Raw genomic sequence first — 23,469 nt, 5'->3', positions numbered from 1 at the left:
CTTCCCCTTTACTGTCATTGTTTTTCCTGTGTTTCCATGTGTTTTTTCCTGTTTCCAAAATATCCTATTAGGAGATATGAATGCCCACATACAGGATTTAGATGGCTATACCGATAACAATGCGAAGTAAATGCTAGACCTTTGTGAGCAACATAACTTCATTATCGTGAATACAGGGCCTAAGTGTGAAAGGCAGATCACGTGGGAAGTGGGAAACTGGCAATCAACCATTGATTATTGTCTGATCACAGAAGGAATTCATGATATCGTGAGAGAAATGGTCATTGATGAGGAAGGGTATAGCAGCATAGGGAGTGACCATAAAGGCATCATTTCGACAATGCTATATGTAGTTGGGAAGGAGAGCAAGGAGTACGAAATGGCCAGTCTGAATTTGAATGCTGAACAAATAACAAATACAGTCACTAGAGTCGAGAAAGAACTTGGCAAATGGCCAAGAGTGGAAATATACTGAGCTTCTAAGTGTAATCCCGACAAAAATGCGGAAAGAAAAAAAAACATGTTTGTTGGAAAGAAAGAGAGAAAACGAAAGGTTGGTGGAACAGGGAGATACGAGAAGCGATCGCCGAGCGACAGAAAGCATCTCGAGAGCATAGGCAAGCAAAGAAGGCGCATTTGCCGCAAGGTGAAGAAGTGGCCAGTAAATGGGAAATATACCGGCAGAAGAAGTCTGTGGTACAATTACTGCTGCAAGCAAAATTAAAAGGTGAAAGTGAACCTTGGTTGTCAGAAATACGATAGAAAAAGAAGTCCGCACCAAGAATATCTTGGAACCACATAAAACAATTACGCAGGAAGTCAACAACAATACAACAACATATCCAAGACGAAGATGAAAACAGATTGGAATTAGAAGCGGCAATAAGTTATATCCGAAAAATAACAGCTGAATCTTTCCAAGGCAATGACGAGGTCTCATATGAAGAAAAAAAAGAGCGTGAAAGAGACCTAGGTGGAAAAGGAGCTGGTGCTGACAAATTTCAACTGGAAGAAAGCCGAAGAGAAAATTCCTAAGCGCACAGCCACAGGGCTGGCCGAGCTTCCCGTTAGGCTGATTAATGAACTAGGATCAAGCAGTAAGGAAACTCTGGTGAAAGCAGTGGAAAAAAACTTTAAAAGATAGACGAATACCAGACAGTTGGCGACACAGTAGAATGAACTTAATTTATAAGGGTAAGGGGGAGAAAGGTAGAATTCACTCGTGTAGACCGTTGACCATTACATCGGTAATATACAGGCTAGCAATGCAGGCAATCAAAGCTGCAAGCATGGGCAGAGAACTTCACAATGGCTTCAGAATAAGTAGACGTTTAGATGATAACTTATTTGCTCTTACTCAGTGTATTGAGAGAGAGAGAGAGATAATGTTTAATGGCAGAAAGGTGGAGAGGTCGGCCTCAGTGAAGTGCCTCTAGCCTGCTACTCCACGCTGGTGAAGGGGTTTGGGGAATAACAGAGATGGGATGAGATGAGTGTATTGAAATATCAAAAGTAGAAAGCAGACCGTTATATGTGACGTTTTTAGACATTACAGTAGCCTATGACAACGTAGACCGCAACATTTTGTGGAATATTCTGCAAGGGGAAGGTTTAGGTGACGATTGCCTACAGCTTTTGATAGAGATTTGCCTAGAAAATACCGTTTGCGTTGAATGGGAAGAGATGAGGAGTGAGGGGAAAGTTGATATCAAAAACGTACTGAGGCAGGGGTGCCCTTTATCTCCATAGTTGTTTATGATGTACATGGTGAAGATGGAGAGGGCGCTAGAAGGATGCAATGTTGGGCTCTTCTACTTCTACTTCTACTTCTACTTCTACTTCTAGTGGATTTAGACAGTCACGAATAGTGGTAAAAGTTGACGACTTTTTAGTTTTCATTGACTGTTCGTCTGCTTGTTTTACTAATGAATGTGCACCTGTTTTTACCACTATTCGTGACTGTCTAAATCCACTAGAAGTGACCTTTGAAATGCCATGTGACGGGAGGATTAGATTCCTTGACATTAAGTTTGTGCTCACCGATAACGAAACCTGCTGGTGTTACGAACCTAGGGCAAGTAAGCCACTTTTACCGTTTCATTCCGCGCATACAAAGCTTGTGAAGAGGGGAATCGCGAAGATGTGTTTCAGCGAAGCACTGAAAAAATCATGCCAACACCTGATGCACGATAGCTTCGAACGGCAGGCCTCGTGTTTAAGATGCGCTGGTTACCCGAGCCACGTGCTTGTGTCAGTCGCAGAAGGACTGCTTAAGAAGGCGCAGCAAAGCAGTTCGGAGCAGGTGCACGTGTCGAGCACTGACATGAACAAAGGAAAGGTTGCCGTCATCCCCTACATACACGGATTCTCCCATAGAATAAAGATTGCTGGAAGGAGCGGCATTAACGTTGTGTTTTCGGCACCTAATAAATTGGTCAGCCTCTGTAAAACCACAAGGCCGGAAAGAATCCGACGTAGCGCATGCGAAAAAGAACATAAAAACAAATTCGTTGATTGCATCGCCGGCGTGGTATATATTCCTCTCAGCTGTGGACAATCCTACATCGGTCAAACAGGTAGATGCATAAATGACAGGCTACGAGAACATAGTAACAAAGTTAACAACGTGGCCGCTGACGGCTTTCTTGCCATCCATTGCCAGAGATGCAAGTGCAGACCAAGATTTAAAGAAACAGTGATCATGAGTAGAAGCAGGTGTGAAATTACGCGCTTGATAATAGAAGCCAGACACATAGCAACATTCGGCGATGCATGCGTCAGTAAAACTTCCATTTCATTATCATCAAAAGAGCTGAATTATCTTTGTTCGCGTTGAACGTGTACATGTCTTTGAATATGTGAATCAAGAAACTGCCTACGTGTGGTTCCCAGTTTATATCTTTTGTTTATTTTTCCAAAAATGTTACACGTGGTGTATGACGGGTCGAGGGTGTATATATAGCGACGAGAACGAGAAATAAACCTGTTGTTGAAAGTAGCGCTGTGTGTGTCTGATGTGTCTTCTTTTGTCCTTGTCAAGCTTGCGCTATAACAAAATAAGATATGCCGTACCAACAAGCCCCTATTGCTATCCTCATCGTAAATTCTGGTCTTTCATATCTCCTGGCTCTTCTTCTTCCACATCTTTTAAAATCAACGACAGTGTTGCTAACGATCCATTAGAGATTTGAGAAGCGTTTAATACATATATTCAGTCGGTATTCGCCTCGGATGATTCCAGTCGTTCAAAATTTGCAACTAACAATTCATATGCAATTGATGATATCAACATAAGCCTAGAAGGTGTTTTGAATCTCATGCTAAACTTAGATACTAAAAAAACCAGCCGGCCCTGATGGGACTCAGAATTCCTTTTTAGTACGATTCTCGCTTTGGACATCTAAATATTTGTTCATTATATGTCAGAAGTCCCTTAATAGTGGCGTTGTGCCTTCTTCCTGGAAAAGAACTAAAGTACTACCTTTATATAAATCTGGTGACAGGCAGCCTTTATCTAGCTATAGGCCTATTTTTTTAACTGCAACCTCATGTAAAATACTAGAACACATAATCTATAAGCATATAATACTGTTCCTTGAAAATAATTACGTATTTAACAGCTTTCAGCACGGCTTCAGGCGCGGTTTTAGTACTGTAACTCAACTTACGGAGTTCACTCATGACCTTTCCCATTAAATCGACTTAGGTAGTCAGATTGACACCATTTTCATTGACATTAGCAAAGCTTTTCACACAGTACTACACTCGAAATTGCTTTTGAAACTCCATAATATTCTAAATAACCCTCATGCAGTTAGTGTCTTGGATTTCCAGTTTCCTTTCTTTGCGTTCCCAGTTCGTATGATATGATTCTGTGGATTCGTCTGTAGTCGACGTCACCTCAGGAGTCCCACAGGGATCCGTACTTGGCCCTCTACTATTCTTATTGTTTATTAACGACCTTCCAGACCATGTTACTTCAAAAACACGCCTCTATGCAGATGATTGTGTTATGTACAGCCCAGTTGACTCACTCGCTGATCATCAGCGCCCTAAAGATTCCTTTGTTTCATTTTGTGACTGGTGTACTACTTGGAAAATGAGCAGAAATTTTGATAAATCTCTTATAATGTCTTTTACTTACAGACACATGCCCGTGTGTTATGATTATATATGCAACGGTGTACCACTAACACGAGTTTTTCAATACAAATACTTAGGCGTCATTTTTACACCCACCTTGTCTTGGTCTAAACATATAGATTACATTTGTAGTAAAGCGTTAAAAAGCTTGGTTACATCTGCCGGACGTTGTCTCCTGCTCCGAGGGACACTAAATTAGTAGCATACAAAACACTGATTCGCCCAATTTTGGAATATGTTTCCTCTGTATGAAACCCATATAAACAATGTGAAATTAATTGTACTGAGTCGGTCCAGAGGAAGGCTATTCGTTTCGTTTACCGTTGCTTCGACCGAGACTTTTCACCGTCAGCTGCTCTTACGGAATTAAACCTCCAGTTTCTTTCTAGACGACGGCACATAGAATCTCTGAAGATTTTCTATTCTTATAAGAACTCTCTTTGTCACCTATCAGATCCCTCCCTTTTAATGCCTGCTTGCTCGACTTCAACTAGAGCTTATCATGCCTCTAATATCAGACAACTCCATCCACGCACTAACACTTTCAAATACAGTTCTTTCCCCCGCATAATTGAACAGTGAAATTTGTTACCTGCCGAAGTTCGTTTGTTACTCATTTCTCAATATTTAAATGCTATTTCAGATGTATAGTTCCTTCGCATATTTATATTTCTATGTTCTTGTTTCTGCATATCATAATCAGTTTTCCTCGCATGTACACCTACTCCTGCCATAGCCCTAACAGGCTGCACTATGAATAACTAACTAACTAAATAAATAAATAAATATCTGCATATCCTCGTCTGGATGATTTGAACGAGATAGACTGCGATACATATTGTTACAAACCAGTGGTCCTTATAACGAGACACTTCAACGTGCGTCCTTTACTCGCGCATAGCTCTACGATTCATTTGAGAGGCAGGAATCTGGTGCCATTCTCTTCTGATGGTAACGGTGTGTCATGAGTGATGGCAGGCTAAATATCGGCGTGGCCTTAAGTACAGCAGTTGTCTCGACTTGATCCTGGTATGACGGTACTTCACTTCGTAAGTTCAGTTGTTTTTGGACAGAGAAATGCATCGAAGTCGCGATATTCCCACTAACGTGCGGATCAGGTGACTAAACAATTCCTTCTAGTCAAATGCAGCACGAAGAATCGACTGGTCTAAATTTATGCTACACATGGGAAATGCATGCAGAGAAGACCTTGGCCACAACCTGGAGGTTACCATCGCAAGCAGAGGCAATGAGAGAAGCTGCATGGCTGCTAAAGTTGATAGCGAATCGTTCTCGATTCGACGTGGAACTGGAGGGGCTAACTGCACTTCGACGACGAGCTGAAAGGAGATACAGGAACACTAAGGCAGTTTGTGACCTAAGAATGGCACGGAGGACAAAAAAGAAAATCCAGGGCCGTTTGAACAAATTGCAGGAACAACGTTGGAGGTGCTTTAATGAATCACTTTTGCGACCCTGTTATGATTTACCTGTCAGGTGTGAGGGCTTCCCCATGTCAACATAACTGTCCTCTTCTCCGAAACGGCGTCACCCTTTTCCCCAAGCTCACACAAAAGGATGGGCGAATGGAAATACAGGCAACAAGGTCAAGACAACGCCGCCCCGCTCTCCACGAGATGATGCAAAAGGATAGAAGAAGAAAGACAAACCGAAGGTCAAGACGGAGCTACCCCGTTCTCCACGAGCTGACACCAAGAATGAGCGACGAAAACACTATTACTTCTACAGCCTCCGGAAAAAGACGGCGACAACTACAGAACCGCCAGGGGTTATTTAAGGCTATACTGGCCCCCGTGTTTATAAGAACCGCTCGATACTTAGATGACAGTCACATCCATGCACCAATGAAGTGAATACAATCTTTTCTACGTTTTTTTCATCATCACTATGCCCGGCTTCGTCGTCGTTTCCTGATTCCTGTGGTGAAGACCCACCTCACCCGGTCGAGATTGTAACAACCCTCGTACAGCACTGTCGCACATCAGGAGCACCGTTTTCGCCTGCGCTCGTCTCCGCCACAGCGACATCCTTTCTTGCGTTTAGCCCTACATCACTGCCGGATGCAACATGAGGTGGCGAATGATTCTTGTGCGCGAATCGCTGGTGTGTTTGTCACTCCCAACGCCGAAGATGTGAATGTCAACCCTGTGTCTCGCGCCCAAGTAGCGAAAATTCCATATGCAATGCAAGAACTTGACGCCTCATTGCCTAATTCTTGACGTTCAACTTCACCAAGGCCCCACGGCATCAACCATGATGCTCTATGCCATCTTGTACAATAGGCCTAGCAAGAGCTTTCGAATTACTATAACCGCTCAAGGCATAACGGCATTGTTCCTCAGCAATGGAAGACAAGTCGGCTTGTCCTGATAATTAAACCAGAAAAGTCGCCATTTGAGCTGGCAAGTTGCATAGGGAAAGTAATGGAAAATATTATTCTTACAAGGCTTAGAATTGTATATTGAACGCCACAATGTGTACCCTGACTCCACCACAGCCTTTCCCGTGTGGCAGGCCATCTATATACAACGTTATTGATCTCACAACGTTCATCCAGCAACTAAAATACCTCAAGTGCATATCAATGGCGCTCTTTCTTGATGTCGAAGGGACGTACGATAATGCCACACATGAAGCGATCCTCGCGTCAATGGAGGCTGTTGGAATCGGTGGCCGAGGGTTTCAGTGGGTCCGCGGCTATTTCACGAGAAGGTAGTTATCTTGCCGACCGAAGATGACCATACTGCCAACTGTTATACATATGGTGGCGCCCCACAAGGCGATGTACTGTGCTCTATTTTTTTGCCTAACTATGGCCGGCCTTTCTAAAATTTTGCCCAAGACTGTTCACCTATCAGTATACCATTCGTCATATATCGTCATAGTATCAATATACTATCACGATATTTATCTTTGGTCTTGTGTAGTGACTCGTCTTCAAGTGCGCGCAAGTATACCGCGGGCGGTCACCGTAACTTGTTAATATCTGCGCAAACAAGGTATCAGTGTGATCACCGAAAATGTGCGTTAATTGCATTCACGCGCAACCCTATGACACCGCTCCTAATTATCTCAATGACGTAGGTGTGATAGGGACAAAGACCTTTCATGGAGCCTCCACTGTATCTACCTGAAGCAGTGTCTGATTTCGATGGTTCATATAGTGAAGTTCCTGCGTGGAGAAATCTGGGGAACCTCGGTACTGTCTATGCTGCAGCTGTAAAGAACACTATTTCTTGGCGTTATGCGGCAGGTACAGCTTGCCGGTTTTGGCGAACACACGCAAATCACCCTCGAAAGTTTGCGTGGTCAGGCTCTATGCTCATGTATTTGACTACCACGGCATGCCTCGACTCATGCAACAGTCAAGATCACTAGAGGTTACCTAATTTCAACATAATCACAGTTCACAAACGCAGAGCACACATTCGCCGTCTCTGTCACTTCCCTAGTCACTATATTGCTGCTTCGCCGGCACAAAGACCTTGCGCCTGTCCCGTCTCGCTTGCTGTGTGTTGTGTTTTTTCGGCGCTATAACCCTCTTCTGGAAACATGCACCAACTAGCCCCCCAACAAGTATTACTCAGTTACAAAGACCTCAAGCCACATTTTCAAAACTTGTTGCGACACATCAATGCCTCCTTCCGTCAGGCTTCACACTAACACCAAGACCACTGTTACATATGTGGTATATATGGCAGTCACAAATAAGCCTCACAATTCAGGTAATTACCAATACCCGTCATTCAACAGTGGCTCTACGACATATGACGTCGTCATTACTAAACGAGGCATATGATCAAAAAACGCACCTCTACACCGATCGATCTGTCTGAGACACCAGCGCCGCAAGTACCATTCTCATCGCGGCCTTACAAGTTCCAGTCAATGAAGTTCGAAGTGTGCCACATAACAACCTTCACGGCAGCAGGACTTGCACTCCTACGTACTGCTGTTAATCACATCGCACAAGCAAAACCTCGAAAGTAGGTCGTTTTCGTGACTCCAAGGCAGCCAGCCCTTCAGAGTCTGCAAACAGCCTTACGACGCAAGGCCTATGAACAACTAGCGTTTGAGACTAAAGAAGTTCTCCATCAAGCCTTCACGGAATGACATGACATCATGTTCCACTGGCTGCCGGGGCATTTTGGCATCATCGGTAATGACCTTGCTGGTGATGCCGCCTGGTCAGCCCATAAAGAACCCCAGACAGTTCCCATACCTTTTTCAAGGACAGACACTTCCAAGAGTCTTCGTTTACTTCCTCAAACCCAGATTGAAACTTCGTGGGACTCCCCGATTGTCTCGAATTGTCGTCTCCGCCGGCTTGATCCAGCATTTAAGCTTCAAATTCCATCGCACTTGTCCCGCCGTAATGCAAACTCACTGTGCCGCTTTTAATTAGGGGTGGCTTTTACGAAAGCCTACTCATTCCTTCCACAAAAAGGGAGACGTTAAAGAACTGAAAAATTATAGGCCCATAAGCATACTCCCAGCATTATATAAAATATTTACGAAAATAATCTCCAATAGGATAAGGGCAGCATAGGAGTTTAGTCAACCAAGGGAACAAGCTGGCTTCCGGAAGGGATACTGTACAATGTTTCACGCCCATGTCATTAACCAGGTTATCGAGAACTCCGCAGATTACAATAAGCCCCTCTTTATGACTTTCATAGATTATGAAAAAGCATTTGATTCAGTAGAAATAGCAGCAGTCATAGAGGCATTGCTTAATCAAGGAGTAGAGACAGCTTGCGTAAACACCCTGGAAAATATCTACAGAGATTGCACAGCCACGTTAATTCTACACAAGAAAAGTAGGAAGATACCTATAAAGGGGTCTGACAAGGAGACACAATCTCTCCAATTCTATTCACTGCGTGCTTGGAAGAAGTATTCAAGCTATTAAACCTGGAAAGTTTAGGAGTAAAGATCGATGGCGAATGCCTCGGCAACCTTCAGTTTGCTGATGACATTATTCTGTTCAGCAACACTGCAGACGAGTTACAACAAATGATTGAAGACCTTAACAGTGATAGTGTAAGAGTGGGGTTGAAGAATAATATGCAGAAGACAAAGATAATGATGAATAACCGGGCATGGGAACAAGCATTCAGGATCGCAAGTCAGCCTGTAGAGTCTGTGAAGAAGTGCGTTTACGGAGGTCAACTTCCCACAGGGAACCCTGACTATGAGAAGGAAATTCACAGGAGAATAAAAATGGGTTGGATCGCATACGGCAGACATCGTGAGCTCCTGAGTGAAAGCTTACCGTTATCATTGAAAAGGAAAGTATACAAACAGTGCATTTTACCGGTGCCAGCATATAGGGCAAAGACTTGGAGACTGACAAAGAGATGTGAGATGTGAACTTGAAGACTGGCTCAACTGATAGCTTTATTTGAATGTAGCTGAAGCGCCTACCTTTTTGGGTGAGTGTCCTCCACAAATATTATGTAAATAATGTTTGTCCTCGAACCACAGCCTAACGACAGTGACTTCGAAACAAATCGAGACGTAATTAAACATGCTTCACCGCTAGTGACATTTGTAATACAATTTCTATGTACATTGTTCTGAATGTGTACCAACAACTGGATGTGTGGTAAGGATAGCTGCCTTGACAATTATGCCGGGTGAAAGCAAGACGTCCGTTTGTACACTACTTTATAAGAGAGCATGTGAAAAGGTTTAGATATGGCTTAGTTTTAAGCGCGCTAACGAATGGTTCCTGTGAATTACTGGTTCGCGAAATATAAGGAAGTTTTCTCCTACTGTCTTTCCTTGTTTCGGCCCCTTGTTCCTCCATGAGCTTTCATCGAAGGGGGTCTTGCATAAGACCATATCCGTGAATATATAAGAGTTTTTTCTTCATTTACATAGACCATAATGTGAGCCTTCTGAGGTGTCAGTATGAAGGCCGCTGGATTCCTGCCCCCTGCCCCACCTGTCGCGACTACGCATGGACACTCTCTCCTGTGCTAGGCGAAGGTGGCCTCGTAGCGACGAATTTGTGCAGGTTGAGCCTCCTCAGTGTAGGAATGTTGCAGACCATGCAGCGCAAAGCATAAGCGATGCGCACAGAGCAGTCCGCATGGGTGACCTTAGCCTCGAAGCTGAGTATTTATAACCGTGCGTCCGGACACACTCCGCGATGAAGAACGTAAGTGAACCAGTGAGAAAACAAAGCCTGCCCGAGAACAGCCTGGGCGAAGTGTGTTTACACTTTCAGGGCACCAAACGGTTTCCTCCCCGAGGCGGCTAAAAAGAGCGGTATTCACCGCAGGGAGACGGGAACGCGAACTGCGTTTACGTGCCAGTGATATACAGCGTTTACGCCGAAGGCCGGATGTTAACTCTCCAGTGGGCGAGGGAGTTTGTCGAGCGTAAACCTCCCTTTCGCTTCGCGTCACTTATGAATGAAGGGAGCTGGAGATTGCTCCTAGGTCTCGAATCGTTATACGAGACAGGTTAGACTTATTCACGCATTAATGTGATTCATTTGAGGGCACTAGAAGTTCGATGCTGTTAAAGATTATGCAGATCCAATGTGAATGTTGCGATCTATGTGAATTGAAGCTTTGCTGAAGTAGCTAACTAGACAAAGTAAAGCCAAATGCGATGTCTGTAACTCTCTTTACTGTATGGTGTAGGCAAAGAAAGTTTCGTGTTTTTAATATTGGTCAGGAATGCACTAAGAATCTCTGAAATGACTATACAACATGCTGAGACAAAAATTTATTGAGACGCAGATAGAAGGTACACAAGTGAATTGCGCCCTGTACTGTGCTCGCTATTTACATCTTAATAAATTTCGACATGGTGCTCAATATAGCTGCACTCTAGGGGCTGCGGCAATATTAAAATAGACCTAACTTGCGCATTTACTAGCACCTGCCACCAGACATCGTTAGCTTAACGCTTCCTCTGACAACCCGTATCAACTTCTCTATTTCGTCTTTTTTTTTTCGACGTCTGCATTGTCATTCTGCAGCAGTTTCTGAGGACAACGAAAGTACTCTGCGCAATTAGCTATTTTTCCAAGCCGCCTCTATAATATTTAGGCGCTGCTGCCCTGAGGCTTGGCGTCTAATTTCAAGAGCTTCGCTAAAGCGCTCAACGAATAGCTGCGAGAAACTCTTTTCGGCATTGAGGAAACGAAGGTGCCATCAGACCCAGCATATCTTTTGTAATCTACACTAAGCATTGTAGAGACGTTTCAAACAAATGCTACACAGAAAGATACCTGAAACGTGCCGTTTTATTTTATTTCCTTTTACGCGTGAGATACATTCAACGTTTTTTTTTTCAATCGCACAATTTTTGCCGTTCGATTTCGTAATAAAGCAAATTCGGCGGTTCGTATTCTGCACCGACTTTTGGAGCTAGGCGAACGCAAGACTGCTTCCGCAGGACGCTTTTTTTTTTTCGCGCTGAAAATGCACCCTTTGACACTGGGGAAAATGGAGGAAGGAATGAAATTATGAGGGAACATGACGTCACGCAGCCCTCTAAAGCCAACCATTCCCGAAGGTTTTTCACTGCGGGGTGTCTACAAAAGTCAACCTCCCACATTACCCTGCACTCGGTGCGTTTAGTACTCATAAATGCTTTGCCATTTGTTGGGCGTGTTGGTAAATTGAAAGCATATTTAGCGCCAGCAAAGAAGGACGTAAGGGAGACGACAACCCAATGCGCTCCCACAATGCGTCTCCCCTACGTCCTTGTTTGCTGGCGCTAAATATGCTTTCATAAATGCTCTCATGAATTGCAGAAATGCTTTCATGAGCCAAGCGCTGGGCTAATTTCAAAGAAATTTGTTGTAGTTTAGAGAGCAAGTGAAATGCTTCCAAACACCAGAAAATAATGTTTTGAGCAAATGTTTCACAAAAATAATCAAAAGGTGATAAGTTTCAGAAAAAGAGAAGCTCGTGAAGCTTACCAATCCGTAACTCTGCACCAAAAACAGATATCGCAGTACTGTAAACAGCTCGTGTTAAGAGTTTCTAAAGCAGAGAAATGTTTCACGTTTATTAGACAGTTTTAGTTACACGTACGTAGAGGCTTCACGTACGCAAACGTGAAAAGCCTACGTACCTTAGGTGCACGCCAACTGAAACGCTTTTAGCTACACGTACGCGACGCACGCCAATAGGTAGAGTCAGTGGCGTAGCTAGGTCGGCTGGCACCCGGGGCCCATAGGGCTGCTGTCACCCCCCTCCCCGGGCGTAGCCGGCGGAAACAGGGGTGTCTTCAGACGTATATGACACCCCCCCCCCCCTCACTGGCTCCTTGCACCCGGGGCCCACGGCCCCCCGGCCCCCCCTGTTGCTACGCCACTGGGTAGAGTTACTGTATATGCTACCGCAGGTAGGCTACCTGTGGTAGCATATACAGTAACTCTAGCGAGAGTTAATGCGCTACATGTAAACGGCGTCACGTCGCCTTTCCCAAATGCGCTTGGAAATGCGGTGCGCCACTGTCGCATTCATGTAAACGGGGCTTATGTACAGATCAGAATATGAAGTGTATGAATAATGCTCATAATATATATGCAGATGTAAGCATACAAGACGAAGGGTTTAGCGCCAGATCCGAAGGTATAACATTAAAAAAAAGTCGAACGTTATGGCATACTTTTTTACTAACGTTTCGGCCGGAGGGCAGGCCTTCGTCGGAGTGAAATTCACTCCGACAAAGCCCTGTCCTCCGGCCAAAACATCAGTAAAAATGTATGCCATAACGTTCGTTTCCTTTTTTGGACGTTATATGTGTGTGCGTGTGTGCGTGCGTGCGTGCGTGCGTGCGTGCGTGTGTGTGTGTGTGTGTGTGTGTGTGTGTGTGTGTGTGTGTGTGTGTGTGTGTGTGTGTGTGTGTGTGTGTGTGTGTGTGTGTGTGTGTGTGTGTGTGTGTGTGTGCAGGCGAAAATAAGGGGCATTCGAAACCATAACTCAACTCCTGAGTCCCAGAGGACTCAGGAGCACTCTATTAGAAAAAATAATGAACAGTATTAGTCCCGAGAACGAACTACAGGCGCGCTGCGAGCACCGCTCGCGTGACGTCAGGGCAAGGACTCGCGCCTGTCGTCTGCTATAGTTCGGGCGGTGTCCGGGCGCTTTCGGCGGTGTTATCGCTTGCGCGCCCTCGTTCTCTTTGCTTGTATACGTATGGCGGTCGTCTCAAATATATTTTTACGACGTCTTCAGTTGCGAAAATTTATTCAAAGAGCTTATTTCTTTGACGACAATGCAGCTCTCGAAGGCAACGCTACAGTGCCAGCCGAAGGAGTGCAGACCAGCCCATTGCGGGTTTTTCAATCGATAACCGCAAAAATATAGAAAATAAGAATCCAGTTATGATACCATACCTGCCGCGGTGCAACAAGTATATCACAGACGCTGTGTATATATGACTTCTACAACAGTTACAATCCGCTAAAACTGGTTTGCTCACGACGAGTAGTTCATTGTGTAATATCTAATTTTTGCGTTTCTCCACAGAAATGCTCGGCGGTAACACGAGGACTTTACTAATACTGCAGTTACGTTCTACAAGTACAACTTGCTTCTTTGACTGCTTCTGAAAATTAGGCGGTTCTTCACGTGTTTATATTAAGCGGCGGCAATTTGAAGTAAAGCTAATGAAGGCTTACGTCTATTTACAGAATATAATATGGAATGTACCAATATATATTCCCTTTTCTGTGCTACACGTTCAACTCACTTGAGAAATCTACTGGTGCTTGTTGCTTGAGGAATATACATGACGAATTTGTTTGGCGAACTGACACAGGCTACTCGGCCTAAATGTTTTAGTGAAATATGCCTGTTGGACCGCATGCTGCAGCCAGAAAGAAGTCGAAGCGTCAATCATTAGTAGTATGCGACATATTGAAGATATAATTCCCCTGTGGAGGGTCAAAAATCAAGTGAATATATATGTAAGTCTTGTGGTGTTTTCTTTATGAATGTTTGTGATTGGATTGGAGCAAACTTTATTTTGCCTGCAGTTGGGCGAGGTTCTCTTTTATGTACCGACGAAGCTAATAGTTCTCCGTTTGCACAATTAAACAACACTGGATCGAGACATGGTGAGACAGAAAGTGCTTGAATTTTGCTTTTCTGGGCACTCTAAGCTGCGCTGTAGTAGCTCGAGAATATTTTAGCCATTCCAATTGGAGCTGTAAAAAAATGCTTTATGGTTTCAATTCGAAATTGCAGTGAACTGATGGGTTTCACGAACAAAGCGTGCCTCGCCATACCGACAGTCGGTTGCTACCGTTGCGTGATGGGTGTGCCATATTGTCGATAAAGGGTACTGAGGGCCACTATGAAACATTTCATAGCTTGCAATTGATTGGCTCTCCATCTTAACAAAGAAACTTTTCTCTCAGGTGATTGCTACTATGGTATTTGTGAATTAACTATGTAAATACTCTACATGACGCGCCATCGTGTTAGCAGCCATGAGCGATTCGTTTTTTGGAGGCCTGTTTCAGAGAGGGGTGAAACTAGCAGCAAACTTTTTCATAAAAAATGGGCGTCTAACTCTTTCGTTTACGTATTCATAAATGGCCATATTTGGCTAGAACAACTCACCAGAGTAATAAGAATCATGATGACAGCTTCGCTGGGCAATGTCTAACACAGATAACATGCTGACGCCAATTACCAAGATTTTTCTTTCATGTAAAGTTCAATGTCTCTCATAGCTAAATTCTAAGGGAATGTTAGGTGTTTAGCCAAGCATCGTACACAACTTCGCGTATTGAATTTGCAGACATTCTTTTTACGCAAAATTTATGGACAGACACGGCGCATATATGCATTGTAAAACCAGTTGCCCCGTTCAACGCTACATAGCTTGCGATATCCAAGCCCCAAATTTTATTCACTCACGTGCTTTAGGAGAAGGAACTGTGGTTCAGGCATGGCAGCAGAAAGAAGCCGTCATACCATTCAATAAGTGCGGCTCGAGCCACCCATGCCCCAAGCATACACGAAGGGAACGAGCGCGCGCGGCCGCCGAGCGAGACGGAGCGAGTGGCGTCCTGGCCGTGACGTCACACGCGAGAGGGCGCCACTCCTAATTTTCGCCGCTAATACAGAAACGCCTGCTATAACTAGAGATGAGGTCAGAAAGGCCTTGCAAGGCATGAAACAGGGAAAAGCGGCAGGAGAGGTTGGAATAACCGTCGATTTAATCAAAGGTGGAGCAGACATAATGCTAGAAAAACTGGCGGCTCTCTATACGAAGTGTCTATCGACTGCAAAAGTCCCAGAAAACTGGAAGAGTGCAAACATTATACTAATCCACAAAAATGGAAACAAAGAATTGAAAAGCTATAGGTCCAATAGCGTACTCCCAGTATTATATAAAATATTCACCAATATAATATCGAGTAGAATAAGGGCAACACTGGACATTAGTCAACCAAGGGAACAGGCTGGCTTCAGAAAGGGATACTCTACAATGGATCCCATCCATGTCATTAACCAGGTTATCGAGAAATCCGCAGAGTACAATAAGCCTCTCTATATCGCTTTCATAGATTACGAAAAAGCATTTCATTCAGTAGAGATACCAGCAGTCATACACGCATTGCGTAATCAAGGAGTGCAGACCGCTTACGTAAATACCGTGGAAAATATCTACAGAGATTCCACAGCCACCTCTAGTCTACACAAGAAAAGTAGAAAGATACCTCTAAAGAAAGGGGTTAGACAAGGAGACACAATCTCTCCAATGCTATTCACTGCGTGCTTAGAAGAAGTATTGAAGCTATTGAACTGGGAAGGCTTAGGAGTAAAGATCGACGGCGAATCTCTAAGGTGCTTTTGGTTTGCCGATGACATTGTTCTATTCAGCAACAATGCGGACGAGTTACAACAAATGATTGAGTACCTTTACAGAGAGAGTGTAAGAGTGGGGCTGAAGGTTGATATGCAGAGGACAAAGATAATGATAAGTAGCCGGACAAAGGAAGAGTTTAGGATTGCCAGTCGGCCTCTAGAGTCTGTAAAGGAGTACGTTTTCCAAGGCCAATTAATCACAGGGAACCCTGATCATGAGAAGGAAATTCACAGAAGAATAAAATGGGTTGGATCACATACGGCAGACATTGGCAGCTCCTGATTGGGAGCTTACCATTATCATTGAAAAGGAAGGTGTACAATCAGTGCATTTTACCAGCGCTGACCTATGGGTAGAAACTTGGACACTGACAAAGAAGCTTGAGAACAAGTTAAGGACCGCGCAAAGAACGATGGAACGAAGATTGCTAGGCATAACGTTAAGAGACAGAAAGAGAGTTGTTTGGATCAGAGAGCAAATGGGTATAGGCGAAAAAATGGAGCTGGGCAAGTCATGCAATGCGCCGTTTAGGTAAGTGCTGGACTATTATTCTTACAAAATGGACACCAAGAGAAGGAAAACGCAATCGAGGACGGCAGAAGACTAGGTGGAGTGATGAAATTAGGAAATTTGCGGGCGCTAGCTAGTTGGAATCGGTTGGCGCAGGACAGGGGTAAATGGAGATCGCAGGGAGAAGCCTTCGTCTTGCAGTGGACATAAAACAGGATGATGATGATGATGTGTGTGTGTGCAGGAACTGCGGGCTCTACAGCATCCTGACCTCGCTTCGAAAAGTATATATATATATATATATATATATATATATATATATATATATATATATATATATATATATATATATATATATATATATATATATATATATATATATAGAATAACCATGTGCTCCTGCAGTAAAGCCCCTGGGTTCAGGGATAGCAGAGGGAGGGTAAACAAGTCGGCATTGGAGATTAGGAAAAGGGAATTGGTGATTTGGCGGCACAACAGTATTGAGACCACAGACAATGGAGGCGCATAAAAAAAAGTTCCCAATAGTGGTTCCGAAAGTTTAATGCTGGGAATGGTGCTGGGAGAGAACACGTCGCTGACGCATTGATAAGTCCTGCTAGTAACAGCGCAAAATATAGACAAGGGACGAGACAAGAAGACACCACAAGCGCTGACTTTCAACAACGTTTATTCCGAAAGAAACACGGCTTTTTATAAACATTGCCCTCATGTGTCGCAGTCACGTGATCGCACATCATGTGAAACAAGCACTTTTTTCCTTTATGCACTCAAGATAGCGGTTGCACGTGCAAAAGCTCAAGTTCTTTTTTTTTTTGTCAGTAACAAGGACGGCGTGCTAACGCATTGATCACGCAAACCTTTGCAAACCTTTGTCTAACAAATGCGCTCAAAAAATCGTGCATCCACGCAATGGAACAAAGTTTTCGTCGGCAGGTTGACCGGCTTACTAGGGCTGGTTACCCGTCGCACCTTCTTGTGTCCGTTGCGGAAAAAATGAGCAAGAACCTAAAACTCGAGCGTGCCCATGGCGAGCCAGGTAGCGAGAAGCCAAAAGAAAAACGACGGACCGTGGCCCTGCCATACGTGCACAACCTATCTCACCGCCTGAAAAAGATTGGGCGAAAAGCTGGAGTCAATGTAGTGCTTACTGCCCCGAAAAAACTAAAAAGCCTCTGCCGACGCGTCAATGCTGAAGAGCCGATAAACCAGGAAGGGTGCACGACTAATCACCAGAATCGTTTTGTGGAGTGCGCAGAAGCCGTTGTGTATTCAATACCTCTGAAATGTGGAAAAAGGTATATAGGGCAAACTTCTAGATGCACAAATGAGAGACTGAAGGAACATAAACTTAGCGTCGAGCAGGCTAACAGGAATCTAGGCATACATATCAGGGATTGCCCCTCAAAAGATTGCGCCGCAGAATTTAGACGCTGTAAAGTGCTGAAGAAACACAATGACCAGCTGGTCCGGGAGATAATTGAGGCAGCCGAGATTACCAGACTTCGTGATCAATGCGTTAGCACGCCGTCCTTGTTACTGACAAAAAAAGAACTTGAGCTTTTGCACGTGCAACCGCTATCTTGAGTGCATAAAAGAAAAAAGTGCTTGTTTCACATGATGTGCGATCACGTGACTGCGACACATGAGGGCAATGTTTATAAAAAGCCGTGTTTCTTTCGGAATAAACGTTGTTGAAAGTCAGCGCTTGTGGTGTCTTCTTGTCTCGTCCCTTGTCTATATTTTGCGCTGTTACTAGCAGGATGGAAAACCAACAAGCCCAAGCTGCTATTCTAGCATTGATAAGTGTTGCAGAGCTTTGTAGAAAGCGGCGATAAGAGAATGCAGCCGTATATCTTTCAATGGTTGCTTGCAGGCGCTCGAACAGCAGCGCGTGAGCGCGCATCCATTTCGTATTTCGTGGGCTTTTGTTTGTTCTTGGAAAAAACAACCAGGACCACTTCGGCACAATATAAATGCTTGATTCGGAGGCCACTTCATGTGCCCCACAACTTTGCAATTGACATGCTTGTGACTCAAGCAACAATTAAAAAGTCCACCAATTAAAAGCAATTTATTAGGTAATACTCTGTGATGAAAAAAATGCTGGCCGCAAGTACATAGGACTACGGCCACTATGCAGTCGCCACGATTTCACCAGAGCTCCCGGGCATTTCCAAAATCCTGGTCCAAGTCAGCTGGGACACCGTCTGTCTGTCTGTGCGTGCGTGCGTGCGTGCGTGCGCGCACGCACGCACGCACGCACGCACGCACGCACGCACGCAGAAGAGGAGTCCCACGAGCGTAAAAGTCACGAGCGTAAAAGAGGAGTCCCACTGAAGTACAGCCTCATACATACCTCGTTTTTGCAGTGGGAATAGGTTGTGTCGCTATACTTTTTCAATGCTTAACGCATTACCATCGGCAGTCATCGTGCGATGGGTTCTGCCGAATTTTTTTTTTCGTTATAGCTTGCGCCGCATTGGCTGGGGCATACAGTATGCTTGCGTAACAGCTTGTACAGTACGTGGAGGGGTAAACAGGCCGTTGGCGCGTTGCGTCTTGATAGCGCACTCCTGACAAGCTGGGTTGCGTTACGACCAGGTCCTATTAAGCAGCCCCTGCCACGTGGTGCAGCGCACCTCTTTCCAGAGGTACTCGTACAGGCTGCGGCGGATTTCTCTCGCGGGAAGTCTGAAGAGCCGGTGAATCTGCTCGCATGTGGTGCAACCGAAGGAAGGCCTCTCTATGGCGTAGTGCTTTTTCCACTCGAAGTAGCGCTTGTACTCCTGCGGATTTCCTTGCAGCTCCAGCAGATAAGCTCCCAATTCTCGAGCGGTCCTGAAATGGGCGAAGTTTATGTAGGATCCCGGAGGTGCGACCGCGGAGTAATTGGCGCCGCCCATCACGACGGGAACCATGGAGTTCATCAGCGGGTGGAAGAGCTTCTCGGTGCTGTAGTCCTTGCAGACGGAGTTCTCGAAGGCCAGATAGAAGGAGTAGTTGGCCGCGATTTCCCGGTAGCAGCCGAAGTGCTGCTCGCGGCAGCGGTGTCGCCCGCAGCGACCAAACACGTCCACTGGGACGACCTTCTGCAGCTCCCGCACATAGCTCTCGCGGCGGCTGAAGCTCCGGCAGTTGGACACGATCCACGCTACGGGTCTAGCTTTCGGGTCCGGCGCTGATACGCGCTCGACGATTCGCCTACGCACCGTCCTAAAGCTATGTCTGTGCACGATGTCAGCGTCGAATCGATAAGAGAGCGTCCAGTTAATACCTAGCGTATCCAACTTCGAAGCCTTCACCGGCAGTCTGTGCGGAGGCTCCATGGCGTACAACACCCAAGCCTGGCCCGGTCTACGGCGGCGAGGGAGACTTTCCCAGAACGACTTAGAAAAGCTCTGCAAAACGACGACGTCGCTTCTATACAGGTCATTTCGGTCTTGGCCGAATTTGCATGGAAATGAGCACTTCTCGATGGCATTGTCCCCGAAAATGCGTTCAAAAAAATCATGGCTAAAGCTGTGCCACATAAGAACGCGATATGTTCGGTGCGGTTTAGTAATGTTGCCACCAAGAAACGTCACATCACGTGGACCGAAGGCGTCAAGCGTGTACAGCACTAAACAGACCACAGTGCACAACACAGTACACGGTAACGCTGACTTGAGGATAAAGTTCTTGCACCTCTTCGCTCTTCTCATGTCGCGTACGTCTCTGGACTGTACCTTTGAACTAAGGCACGATCGCCGACTGGCTCTGTTCCCGTCAGCTTGCCGGCATGGCGCGCTGCAACGAGAGAGAGAAAATGAGCGTACTTGAAGAAGCAATCGTAGGGAGGTGAGGAAGCCTCTCAACTTATTTTAATACGTTTGCGCAATGAACCTAAGTTATTGAAAGGATACCGTTCGCTTGTTTCTTAAGCAGCATTATTACTTTGGAAAACTTCTATTGGAACGAAATCCACGCATTTTTATTTGAATTAATAACCAGATCTAAGAAATGTTAGGTGATTACTGTAACAATATTTTTAACATTGTATTTGTGACTGCGTCAGGACCAGGGGCCGTTTTAGGCGAGCATACCACAGTCTGATTTGGTAGAGACAAATAAATTGACGTTAGGCCATCCGAAGGGTTTAATGCAAAATGAATAGTGCGAAGCCGGGCTGCAAATCAATTTTCTAAGCCTTTGGCAATCTCTTCTATGGACGCGTCTATTTCTTGAGGGGTGAAAACAATTGCGTCTAATGTCAGCTGCGTTGGTAGCACCCTGGTAGCACGAAGATATGCCAACGAAGCACGTTTGTTTATTTAACAGATAATCGTAATGCCTAATATCATATTTACCTTTGGCTCGCTTAACAGTACGCGATTGAAGAATGCTTCATGCTATGTTCAGACTACGTTCGTAAGGCGCCGATTTTTCGTAACATGCGTAAGCGGAAGCGCAACAAGCGTATGCGTCTAGTTCAGACTACGAACGTAAAGGTACCAACGTGCGCAATTCACGCAAAAATCGTGGGTGAGAGTGTTAAAAGGTCGGCAACATTTACGACTGTAGGCTGTTTCACATGCTGCGACTGCAACGACGAAAATCGGTGCTGTCGCACGCGTCGCAATGTGATTTTTAGAGGGCTCATTTCACACGATTGCGATTTCAACAATGCGACTGGTGCGACGCCCAGGGTTGCTTAGTGCCAGGTTTCGTGGCACACGCTGCATAATTCTTTCATTGTAGTGAATAAAACGTTTACACTATAATATTATTGACTTCTCTTGATTATAAGCAAATAATATGTACGTTTACTCATTTAAAAACGTTAGTTAAGATTTGTCTTGTGGTGCGCGATGGCGGTTTCTGTAGCTCAGTGCGACATCGCGCACGTAAACAGCTGTTCGCAGGTGGTTCAGCGATGTGTGTTGTCTTATCTACCTTCTATGACCGTTTCGTTCTGCCTGTGCTACAACAATCTGCAAGATGACCTATCGACAAGTTCATATAGCTACCCTCACCGCATATGCAGTATTCGGAATTCGGCTGCCACGAAGTCGTCGTGTCAGCCCAACAAGATCCTCGCGCTACCCGTGCTCGGCGTCAGCATCTAGAGAAATGATGCGTGTATATTGCCTGTCATTGCGCATATGTGGTGCCTGCTCCTAGCCATATTCTTACGCCAAACGCAACAAGAAGCACCAACCCGAACGCCCGCGTGTGCCCCTGAACGAAGCCTCAAACGATCTGTGTGATTACGACGTGGAATGAAAATGGTGTAGTGAAATTCAACCTTAGCGCTAGCCTGGTTCGTCCATCGCCGTGCTTGCGCAGCGAATATATATATGGGGGCCCCCTCTCAATATTTCTCAAGGCGCAAAAGCCCACGCATCAAATGTTTCGAGCAGTTACCGTCACTTTTGTAGAAACCTGTACGTTGTAACGTAGCATTCTAAAAGACACGCTTCTCGTCCACTTTGTTGTCCCGTGTCTCGCGCTGGTAGTATACTCGGAACTTCTAACAAGAAGACCATATCAATACGCGTTATTCATAATGCAGGATCGTAGGCCCACGGCAGGCGCACTTGCCGTAGAATTTTTCAGCTTTCTGCTCAGCCTCGCACGCCTCTCACGGTTAGCCTATTTTGTGGAAATAAATATTATTATTATGTTATTAATGTTATTAGATATTATAGTTTCTTCACTGTAATTTATAGCAATCATCCAGATTTCTTAAGCTAGTCATGCATTTAACCTGTATTAGATCAACATTGTTACGACATGCTTATGGGAGTCATTTCAAACTAGATTGCTCAGCCAGAGAAAGTACAAATGCAAGCCTCAATGTTTATTCCAATTTGGTATTGATTCCTAAACATTATATTGGCAGAATTGTATGCCAGCTTGCATTTCCTGCAATTCAATGTTCAGAGCTGGAAAAACTGATTCCTTTTCTTGCTGTCGAATGGCTGCTTCAATGTCGATAGCAAGCTATAATTATTCATTTCGAAAGTGTTAAGCAATGACTATATGTCTAAGCTTATCAATGCGTTTTTGTTCCACGAACACAATTAAGTTTTCTCTCTCCCTCTCATTGACAGCCATGGAATGAAACCGTTCACTTTCATAAGTATCAGGATGCAAACATTCTGAAATTTGTCCTGAACATTTGTCTGCGTCCTATAGTGTGCATGTTTGAATTAAGTTCTGGGGTTACAATCGCAGTGATCTACACATATTGTTATATTGCAACAAACAAATTTATTTCACTTTGTTTTCAAATCTACAATGTGGCCATGCAGTAACGACTGCATTAATAAGCAAAAAAGAAAACTGCAGATTCAGTGTACGTGTTGGAATCTATGCGAAGTGAAGTTTTTGTCAAGTGGTCAATTAAATGCTGTTAAAGTAACTGCGATATATACAATTTGTCTTATTTTCAACAATCCAAATTGTCATCTTTTGCAAGGTTTGCTTATGCACCGCATAGGTCACAACTTTAATGTCATGTAATCTTTATGCATTACACTGTTCACAAACCATACCAAAACGCAAACGGCAGTTAATGTAGATGCACGCTGCGAGACATCAACACAGTGACGTTTGTTGAGCAAGGAATGGTGCGAGGTGTATGCAGATGAATGAATGACGTGCTTATGTACTTATTTATTTATATACCTCGCAGGCTGCAAGGTTGGAGTATTATGCAAGGGGGAATAAAAAAGTTGTTACAAAAGGAAGAAGGGCACAACATTAAGAAAAAGCCAGCAAAAAAAGCAGTACCACTACATTGCACCAACTAGCCCAACGTGTTTTACTGGCACAACATTATACAATACTTAACAAACAATAACAGAAAAAGTTACTGCCCATGCACCCTGTACAGACGGTAAACCAGCGAAGCTGAAATGTGCAGCCCCGGTTTTT

General features: G+C 44.6%; 2 protein-coding genes across 7 annotated transcripts in view; one reads left to right on the top strand and one right to left on the bottom strand.

Moving 5' to 3' along the window:
• Nucleotides 1-23,469, top strand: part of LOC135911965 (isobutyryl-CoA dehydrogenase, mitochondrial-like) — a 573,736-nt gene that overhangs the window by 352,251 nt on the left and 198,016 nt on the right. The gene's annotated exons all lie outside the window — the stretch shown is intronic.
• Nucleotides 18,830-23,469, bottom strand: part of LOC135911967 (alpha-(1,3)-fucosyltransferase 7-like) — a 52,933-nt gene continuing 48,293 nt past the window's right edge. The window contains exon 3 of the mRNA XM_070527799.1: nt 18,830-20,337. Within this exon, the coding sequence (XP_070383900.1) occupies nt 19,143-20,337 (1,195 nt within the window). The 3' untranslated portion in view covers nt 18,830-19,142. The remainder of the gene's footprint in view (nt 20,338-23,469) is intronic.

Source organism: Dermacentor albipictus, chromosome 10 (assembly GCF_038994185.2).
Source record: "Dermacentor albipictus isolate Rhodes 1998 colony chromosome 10, USDA_Dalb.pri_finalv2, whole genome shotgun sequence".
Classification (NCBI taxonomy): Eukaryota; Metazoa; Arthropoda; class Arachnida; order Ixodida; family Ixodidae; genus Dermacentor; species Dermacentor albipictus.
The sequence above is the reverse complement of the archived record's forward strand: the minus strand, read 5'-3'. Positions and strand labels throughout refer to the sequence as shown.